General features: G+C 37.7%; 1 protein-coding gene across 1 annotated transcript in view; it reads right to left on the reverse strand.

The window, feature by feature from the left end:
- Positions 1-5,392: 5,392 nt before the first annotated feature.
- The window catches only part of LOC148907287 (uncharacterized), a 5,459-nt gene continuing 446 nt past the window's right edge, over positions 5,393-10,405 (reverse strand). The window contains exons 2-10 of the mRNA XM_089036288.1: positions 10,284-10,405; positions 9,489-9,595; positions 8,771-8,862; positions 8,189-8,236; positions 7,455-7,505; positions 6,638-6,755; positions 6,370-6,422; positions 6,153-6,269; positions 5,393-5,881 (exon numbers count right to left, since the gene is read on the reverse strand). The exon at positions 10,284-10,405 is cut by the window's right edge and continues 5 nt beyond it. Of these exons, the coding sequence (XP_088892414.1) occupies positions 5,857-5,881; positions 6,153-6,269; positions 6,370-6,422; positions 6,638-6,755; positions 7,455-7,505; positions 8,189-8,236; positions 8,771-8,862; positions 9,489-9,595; positions 10,284-10,405 (733 nt within the window). The 3' untranslated portion in view covers positions 5,393-5,856. The remainder of the gene's footprint in view (positions 5,882-6,152; positions 6,270-6,369; positions 6,423-6,637; positions 6,756-7,454; positions 7,506-8,188; positions 8,237-8,770; positions 8,863-9,488; positions 9,596-10,283) is intronic.

Here is a 10,405-nt window from a genome sequence, read left to right on the forward strand (position 1 = left end):
CCATAGCTTCTCTACTGTAGTAATCGGCCGGGGCGTGACTACTCGGCATGTCTGTAAACCCACACTGCGAGCTCACCGTAGGTAGGTACGGAAAGAGACCCATGGCTTGGAGGTACGCGTTCCAGTTTGTCCACATGGAGAACGGAGGTGACATGGAATTGATCGGGAAGTAAGAGAGATAAGGTGGGATGTTGTTTGGTGTGTGTTGTGGGGTTTCTCCTCGCTTGGCGATTCTTCTCTTTTGGTGTGGTTTTGGTGGCGTTTGACTTCTTCCAGTAAGTCTAAGGAATAATAACAATAATAATAATAAAATAAAATAAAATAAAATAATAATAATAATAATAATAATAATAATAATAATAAAAAGCCTTTTATGAATATCCAAATAAAGCTATATATATTTTCGTGGGACTTCGGCAGCTTTCACACACACGATAAATTTAATTCCAAATTTATCTTCGCACTATTAGTAAAAATCTAAATTTTGAAATTTTGAAAGCGATTCTTTCCCTAAATCTAAGATCTAAATAAAGGGTGAGTAGCTTCGTAAGGGACTTCGTGTTCTACTGCTGTATTATCTGCCCTATGTGGTGAATTGTCAAATAAACTCAAGGGGAGGCTGTAAAAAAATAAACGCTTGCGAACTGCTGCTTGTATATTCTCATATATTTTCTCATATATATATATTCTCATATATATATCTCTCTTATTATTTCATATGTATCATGTATATTGCATCAAAACAAAACCGAAATTCCACGCAGAACATGGAAACGGTTCTCCGAAAAAAAATCACGATTTCGGAAATTCGTACTCGATTAATTTTGGTATTTGGTCAGGAATTAACTAAGCATTGATCCTAGATATTTTAATTCGATGGCTCACTTTTGCAAGGTAAGCGAAGGTACTTCTTTTATCGACAGACTGATTTTAACGAAAAATCATTTATGAATTTCAAATTGGGATCAAACCTTTCCTGTCCTTCCTGAATGAGGGATGTTTAAACTCGCATCTGTTGGGGTCCTGCCGCGAATCCCCTACTCTCTTGTGATCCGATACTTTGCGAAAACCATATAGGTTCAACTGACGAACGAAGCTTGTCAGGTTTTTTGTTTTGAAGTAGGTTTTGGCAGGATTGTTGAGAATGTTTTTGGAGAATTCCTGGCTATCGGTGATGACGATGCTTAGTCCTTCAGGGCCCCAGGCAATGTGATCACATTTGGGCTCATTGACCAAGTACCAAAGCTTTTCTGGGAAGGTAAGCTGCGCTATATCTTCGTTTTCGGACATTTTTTCACGACAAATAAACCGTTTGAAAAAAATCAGAGCGATTCATCATAACGGTTTTGTTTTGGGCTTTTTGGCAGTTGGCGCGCGCCTTATCGTTAATAATAATAATAATAATGTCTTTATTAAAGAAATGATAAAATACATATCATTAACATGATTATAATCATAAAACTAAAAACTGATTAAAAGATTACTAATTACTAAAGATTATTCTATTTACAAATGAGTTTTTAAAACGTTGAGAATTAACTCTAGGTCTAATAAAGTATGATTTCCTTAAATTATATTTGGACGTTTGTATTTTAGGCGCTATGCTATGCAAAGGATGGTCACTACTAACCGATTTCTTATATAACCTTGTGTCAAATTTATTTAAAAGATCCTGGATATTATAATGGTATGTTGTATAATTTCGTTTGTAACAGCGATCTAAAAAGTTTTGTACGGTGGTAAGCTCCGGAGGTGATGCTCCATAAACACTAAGACCATAAATTAGTTTTGATATAACAATTGTTGAAAATAAATGGTCAACTTCTTTTTGTATATATCCTTCCTTCCTAAGGGATCTTATAACAAATAAAGATTTGTTTATAGCTATAATGGTATCTTTTACATGAAGGTCAAATCTACTATCACTCTGGAAAGTAATACCTAAGATTTTAAGACTGCTACACTGAGGAATATTAGAAATAGGCTGAAATCTAAATTGGTCCATTCCTTTCTTAGTAAAAATTATTTCTTTGCACTTAGTAGGATTGCATGACATACTATTATTTGAGGACCATAACATGAAAGAATTAACATAACTGACTGAATTATCAGTTAGATTTCCATTAACACAGAAAACAGGAGATACAATAGTACTATCGTCTGCATATTTGATTAATACTTCCTCATCAGGACTGGAGGAATCAAATATCTCTAAATCATTAATAAAAATACTGAATAGATATGGTCCACTAACTGTTCCTTGTAATGTCCCTCTATTTATGTTTTTCCAAACTGTTAAATGATTGTTACATATAGTTCGCTGTTTCCGATTATATAAGAAATTTATAAACCAGTTGATTAAGTATGGGTTCAGCGGCATTTGTTTGAGTTTTTCAGAAAGTTTATGATGATTAACGTAATCAAAGGCTTTGGAAAAGTCCATACTAAAGACTCTCACAGCTTTACATGTTGTATCATCTAAGGCAGCTAAGACACGATGTTGTAATTTAATCAAAGCGTTAATACAATTTCCTCCTCTCCTGTAAGCAAATTGGTTATTATTCAGATATTCTTCAAATGTATCTCTGCAAAATTTTCTGTAAACCGCTTTTTCAAACTGTCTTGCAATGACAGGGGTAATGTTGATACCTCTGTAGTCTGCATTACTGGTAGGGATGTCTACTTTAGGTAGCGGATTGATGTTCGCTTTTTTCCATATGTCCGGCCAAATAGATGTTTTTAATGATAGATTCCAGCATCTTGTTACCACAGGTGCAAATATATCTGCGAAATCTTTCCAGACCCAGAACGGAATTTGATCTGGCCCGGTTGCAGTTCGTTGTATGTTAGTTAAAGTTTTAAATACTTCCATAACAGATAAAGTTGGTGGTACTACCGCATGATTGCTAGTGTCATGTGATAAATTAGTTGGACCAACATAATCATCATCTGTGCAGAGATTACAGAAATACTCATTTAAGCTGTTAGTACTATCAGCGTCCAAGCAAGGTCGAGGATTTTGTTTCCTATTAGATAACATATCCACTCTCTTCCACCATGTCTTTGATCCTATCTTTCCAGAGCCAAGTTTCGTTTTGTTTTCCTTGATTAACTCAGAGATTCTGTTGTTTAAATTTTGTACGTCGCTGTTTGGATTTCTGCACATCTTTTTAGATCTTTTGTTTAGCAAGAATTTTAACAGCGGGGACATCCAGACTGGGTCTCTCGACGATAATTTTACAGATCGTAATGGAAAGCACTCGTCCATAGCTCTTTTAATGATTTCGTGTAAGGTATTAACAGCATTATTTACTTCATCTGCTTCAAGGACAGGTGACCAGTCAACGCCTTCTAAGTAGTTGTTAAAGGAAATCTTGTTATTCTCTCTGTAGTCTCTGAAAAAGCACTTGAAACGTAGTGGTTTTAATTTTATTCCTGCTGGGAGAATTACACCTTTGTGATCAGTTTTAATAATAGACTTGATGGCATAACATTTCTCAAAAAGCCAAGGTTTGTTAGTAAGACAATTATCAAGCGCTGAGTCTTTGCGTGTTGGAAAGTCCACAAGAGCCGTTATATCAATTAAAGTTTGAAAGTGAACAATATCAAAACGATTAAAATCTCCTCCACATACGACCACACTTTCAGGGTTTCCATTTAGAAAGTCATCAATTAACTTAGATAGATAATTAGCTAACGATTGCTCATCGTAGTTATATTTGGGAGGATGATAAACTCCAATGATAAGCATTATGTCTTTCGATGGTAATTCAACTTTAACACTAAGAACTTCAAATTGATCTGCTCTGTTGACATCGATGACTTTCAAATTATCCCTGATGTAGATTGCAACTCCACCATTCTTTCGTTTGTCGATATTGTTCCAACCTCTGTCCCTACGAAATACTGTAAAATTGTTTATGTAGATAGAAGAATCTGGAATGCTATTTTTGAGATGTGTTTCTGATATAACGCAAACATCAATGTCATTAGCATACAAATCCAATTCCAGTCCAGTAGTTGCGCGAATGTTGTTTTTAGTTTTGGTTAATCCGCATACGTTGAGAAACATAAATTTAGGAACAGGGAATAGTGTTGTGGTATTTGGAGTAGTGTTTATAGTAGTATTTGCAATAGCGCCAATGCTCACATGGTTTCTTCTTGACGATGATGTTTCCACTTGAACCAAATTATTCCAATTCACACCTTGGTTTTCGTCCTGTGCATTCGTATTTGAATGCGCGCGCGCGGATTGAAGTGCACATCTCCCGCGCGATGTGAAGTCCGCGAGCAACGATTTGTAAGCGCTTTTTCAGTGGGCGCTTATCACGAACTTTCAAGTGCGCGTGCTCGAACTGCAATCCCAACCTTCGTGTCATTTCTTCTGGGGCTCGCTCAAAAGAAATCCCTGAGTCCTTGCACATGGCATGACGGACTGGACTAATCGTTGATAGGATTTTCTCATTTTTCTATTCAGTCTTATCACACCAAAATGTTCCGTCTATCAAAGATATTTTCCCCAAGTTTGCGTGCAAATATACTTTGCGGCTATAGATCCTTTGCAGCACTTTGGAATGTAGCTCAATCCTAGCATAAAACAATAGGTTCCAATTCTCAGGAGATTGGAATTCTTTTGTTTTGTCCCACAGAACGATCGAGCTGTTTTGACGTCACAGGCAAGGGGTCTATATTATTCTGACAAAAACGCATCCCACATGGAAAAAGGTGAACATGGCCTCTTGGTCATCATCGACAAAATCGATCAGTTAGTCTGCTGGTCATAGCAAGGGGTTAATCATCTACGGTCTAGGGGCCGACTAACCTCTCCCTTAGGCTTCGGCCGAGCTTCCTGATCAGTCTGTAAATCCCGGATAGCGGTGTCGGGGTCGAAATCTCCGGCGTAGCCATAAATGCTTCGCGCTGCCATACGACGGTTCAGCAATCGATGTCTGGAAGTATGGTCCTTTTTGATCAATCAATTAAATAATATCGATAACCAGTTTTCCTTGCATTCTTGAAAAGGAATCCCAAGTACGGAAGCGCGTTTATCCTTGTTTCTGGTAACGTTATATCCACACATTACCGTCGTACGTCTTTCCATGGCATTTATAGTGGTCTTTAGATCCGACGACGAGTACGAGAGAAAGTACGAAGACGAGTTTTAAAATTGGTCCTGTGCACGTGGTTAACAATGCACCTCAATATGGAATGTCATGGCAACACCTTGATTGAAGTCCACCAAAACCTACTTCATCGCGAGGACGACTCAGCGCTTGCTTTTGAGAAGCAATTGAAAATGCTAGGGTCTTTTATGTCCCTCCCCATACTGTTAGTGATGAAGAAGCGTCGAGAGCCGTTGATTATCTCAAAGACTAAACATAACACTTCTGCATAAAACACAAGCAATACTTTATTTCTTTATTTTAATACAATTCATTTCAGTCCTAGATACACACAGTTTATAATCAATACTCCATTTTACAGTTTCGTTCAGTGACCACGAATAATAGTTCCAGGCCGAGGTTGGAGTTACAGCGCATGATATAAAGTATAGTTTTGCTATGCGCGGAAACTCCAGCCTTGGCTAGGAACTATCATTCGTGGTCACTGAACGGAACTGTAAAAAGGAGTATTTTGCACAGTTCTTTTTAACTTTTTAAGCAAATACAAATCTAGCGAAAGATGATCTGACAACAGAACGGTTAGCAGGTTTTCATGTACGCGTAAAAGATTTTTGACTTCGTTGGGCTTTACCACGCAAAAATACAAACAATGAAATCTTATGTATATCTTTTTTTTCTTTATCGCTTAATAAACAACTGCTGACAACATGTAGCTTTATCATCAGTTCTTCGGCTATATCCTAATGACATATGAGTTGCTGACGGGGAAAAACAAAGAAAATAACTATTAAAACTTATTGATTTATAATAATAGCACAATAATTGATGGCACTTGTCTGATGTCGATCGCTTTTGATTTTTTTATTCTTGTCGACTTTCTTTTTTCTCGAGAAAATACACGAGTTATTGTTATCATTTTAGCAATTTTATCTGGTTGGCTGGCTTTTTCAAACACTAGGATAGATAAGAGGACTTGGGGGGGGGGGGGGGGGGGGTGAGGAAGGGGCAAGTCACGTGTCCAGCACTTACCTATGGGTAATGTAACGCACCCATCGAAATGGATTCGTAGCTTTTTCTTTATTAAATACTTTGAGATAACGAATTGTCATCCCTGAGCAGATGTACATTGGTATCTCGAAATCAAGGCTAAAAAAGAGAAAATAGATGAATATACCTTTTTTAATTTTTAGCCATGAATATCAAATTTCAAAAAAGGAAGAAAAAATTAGAACAGAAGTGCTCGTACCTCACGGGTCCAATTTCTTTTCTTGCAGTTTTCAACTTTTCTTTTAAATTAATCTGAAAGAGAGCAAAATTTTGAAACCATTTCCCTATGCACGATTCAGAATTTGGGATATATTATTATCAAGTCAAAAAGAAATGATTATTAAAGAAGTTCCTATTTTGGCAAACAGTGTACTTCGGCGCTAGATTCGGATTAGCATGTCTTGAAGGCGCGCGCGCGCGTGTGTGTTGGTGGGGCGTGGGAGGGGGCTGCGTGTAGAGCTACTGACCTTCATACATATTGACACCTCGGCTCTGCCCTGGATTTTACGAACCGTCCAGTAGAAGGTCTTCTCTGAAGGCTTGTATTCCCCGGACTGTCCAGATTGTGCGATGGTATAAGAAACACTGGAAAAACCAGAGTTTTGTTTAATGATTTATACATAGGCTGCTATCAATAGACGTGATGGTATCGTGTGGATTTTTAGAGCAGTTTTCGTATGACTGTGAAAAGCTCGCGGGAAGAACGCGGTCATGACAAGGGAAGGTATGCGCCAGATCAATGACAATGGACAAGAATGTATTTTCCATCCAATTAAATAACCGAAACACGGCATGAACAGGGCGTGGACACGGTCACGCCAGGTCACGGTCACGCCAAGGTCACGGTCATGCCAAGGTCAAGGCACTGTCAGACCAATCATAGAGCAATTTTTGTATGACTATGAAAAGCTCAAGACACGAACGGCACGGTCGTGACACAACAAGGCATACGCCTGACCAATCATATTGCCCAATTTTACCCAAGTTACTCACTATCCAATCAAATGCCCAAAACACGGCATTAAGAGGGCGTGAACACTGTCACGTCAAGGTCACGACACTGCCAGACCAATCACATTAAGCAAGAAAAAATCAGCCAATGAAATTTCTAGAATACATCCGCGGTCACGGCAAGGCACGCACACGGCACAGAGTTTTTCACAGTCATACAAAAACTGCTCCAACCATACTACAAATTGTCAACTGATTGGTCCTGAGAGGGAGGGTGTAGGGGAGGGGGGAGGGGGGAGGGGGGAGGAGTATCACGTGATGTTGGGTACTCACGAGTCTGTTGATTTTGGAACAGGAATTCTAACCACGACATTGTTACCATAACTAGAAAGTGAAAAAATGTATATATATGCATATTATACCAAGCTGCAGACTTTTGGTTGAGAATGAATATATTACGTATCGTTATTATTGGGTATTGAACTGAGAAACATTTCTACCAAACTTTCGGCAATATTTTTTTTGTAGAAATGCTACTCAGTAGAAAGGTAGGGACGTCGTATATGGTACATTATTTTATTCTTACCAATAAACATATTTGACGATCCAAGTATTTGTACCATACATAAAGTAAAGGCGCTGAAATACGAGACACAAAAACGTCCAACTTGTCACGCAACAAAATCTTTTGTTGCAAGTTGGGAAAACTTGTTGCAAAAAGTAGAACGTAGATCAACTTTCTGCAACAAATTTGTGATTTGTTGCTGGTTTTTCATCACTCGTCCAACTTGTCACGCAACATTTTATGTGCAGAAGCGGCCACCATCTTGAATTATGCAGCTTGTAGCCAATCAGCGTGCAGAGTATCACCGTGATAGTCTCTACTTGCAACAAAAGATTTTGTTGCGTGACAAGTTGGATAGATAGGGTGTAAAACGAGCAACATTGTTTTCGAACTTGCACCGCAACAATATTGCGCGACAAGTTGGACGTTGTTGTGTCTCGTATTTCAGCGCTTTAAGATTTAAGATATCGAACGTGGCCTATTAATGATAGAAAGTACTGACCTGCTTTGCGCGATGTTACAGCGAAGCTTCAAGATGACCTCCATTGATCTGAGAAAGAAAGAATAAAATAACTGAAATGAACCTTAACCACAGTTTATCACCATTTCAGACCGCGTGTCGTTCCCTAGAGTATCATTTCTTTATTTAACGGTTGCGCATGAGAAGACACATGAATATGGATACAACTCAAACGAAGAATGTTATTCACAAGAGAATGACACATGGTCCGAAATGCTCAAGAAAAATCGAAGCTTGGGCCACCTGTGTCCATCAGTAGACCATGTGTCATTCTCTAGAGTATCATTTCTTTTTTTAACATTTGTGCATGAGAAGATACATGAATATAGTTACAACCGAAACAAAAAAATTATTCTCTAGGGAATAAAATGCGGTCTGGAAAAAGAATTTCATTCACAAGAGAATGACACGTATTCTGAAATTGGCAAGAAAAATCGAGGCTTGGGCCACCTCACGTTACCAACAACTACGTTATGGGTTAATTCCTGAGATAAGTGAAACCCCCTTACAATGACCTTAGCAGTAAATAACAAACCAAGTCACCTGCACAAAATTCTTACTTACTTCGTTGCTTCATGTTCGTCAACAAATGTGACAAGGTTAAAAGGCAGAGCAGAATGAAGATCACCTGAAATCCTATACTGCATCACAGTAACCTAAAATCAATCATATTCAACTTATTCAACCTACTCTAAAACCTGCTCTATACTTGTCAGTTTGTCATAACGATGCACGTGCTTTTCCAGCTGCAAGCGTCCAGGATTTCTTTAGGTTTTCTGGTTTGTCAGGACTTTTTTCATGCATGTGAGGTTTAATAACTTAATGGATGGTGAATGGATGGTGTGTCCGGAATATTTTTCATTCCATGAAGTCGAATAACTTTTTTCATGCCAAGTGAATTAAGTACAAAAGGGGAAGACAAAAGGAAAATTATAAATGAATGAAAGGGAATGGAAGAAAAGAATTAACAAAAAAGGTAATAATTGAGTGTTTTTGTTGTAACTAGTAATACTAAATGCTGGCAATTATGAGAAAACAAATTTAAAATTTATTTAGTTTTCTTTTAAACCTTGAGTAAAATAATGAATGCTTCTTAAATACAGCGAGGTCGGAAATTAATTTTTCCGAATTTAATTCCAAGGGCTTTCGCCCGGAATAACTTCGTTCCCAAGCACTATAACTTATCTATATTTCTATAGCTTCTTAAATACTGTTTGTTTGAACCAGTTCAATTTTGTATATTTAATCAAGCCTTGATAGACGACAAGATGAGCTCACTTACTTCACCATCGGTTGGAGAAACAGCCAACGTCTTTGTTGAATCAAAATCTGTCAAGTCAACTGACTCGTGGAAATTACAGTCCTTGAGTTGAACACCGATGGAAGATACTAAAAAAATATAGAGAAAAAAAATTATTTAGCTATGGCATTTATACAGAGTAGCTATTCATATATGAATCGAAATTCCAATTGGAATTTAGAAATTGATACTTATGAAGGGTGGAAAAATAGCAAAAACCCTTGAAACACAGGAGAGAACCAATGAGCAACTCTACTCACATTGGTAGAGTAATGATAAAAAGGTAAATTATACATATTCAAGGTGTATAATTTACCTTTTTATCATAACTGTTTCATTAGAAACACCGACGCAGCTCACACTAGTTTTTAGCTAGTTATCTCTTCACATTGGTGAGAGGTGTGTGCTCTTACCGCTACGCCACAGTGCTTCCCATCAAAATATTTTATTTCTTCCTCTTTGAAAAATAAATTAAAAAATGAAAAATAAAGGGACTTAGTAGTGGCTTTTCAAAAAGTGGTTCTTCATCCACTGAAGTCTTAATGGAAACTTGGTGGAGGCATGAGAATTGGTCAGGAGAATCTGGTAAAAAACCCTTGAAGAACAGGTCAGAATCAACAACCAAAAAGCAACTCTACTCAAGACACCTAATTCGATTTTCAACAACAGACCTAATCACTGCAATGCCATTAATGCTGCCTGCAATGAATTGCATCAGTTGCATCATGTGTTTCCTGCGATTAATATGTACATGTACAAATAGAGTGCTTGAATTACCTGGAGAGAGTACGTCTGTTGATCCAATGGTCAGGTCTTCATTCAGTGCTATCCTGACATCTGGTCTTCCGATCAGAAAACTCTTCATTTTAATACAGCCATCAATCTCCCTGCGTAGAATA

Source organism: Actinia tenebrosa, unplaced genomic scaffold, assembly GCF_029948245.1.
Source record: "Actinia tenebrosa isolate PJP-AT-01 unplaced genomic scaffold, QUT_ActTen_1.0 PGA_scaffold4__44_contigs__length_22323623, whole genome shotgun sequence".
Taxonomy (NCBI): domain Eukaryota; kingdom Metazoa; phylum Cnidaria; class Anthozoa; order Actiniaria; family Actiniidae; genus Actinia; species Actinia tenebrosa.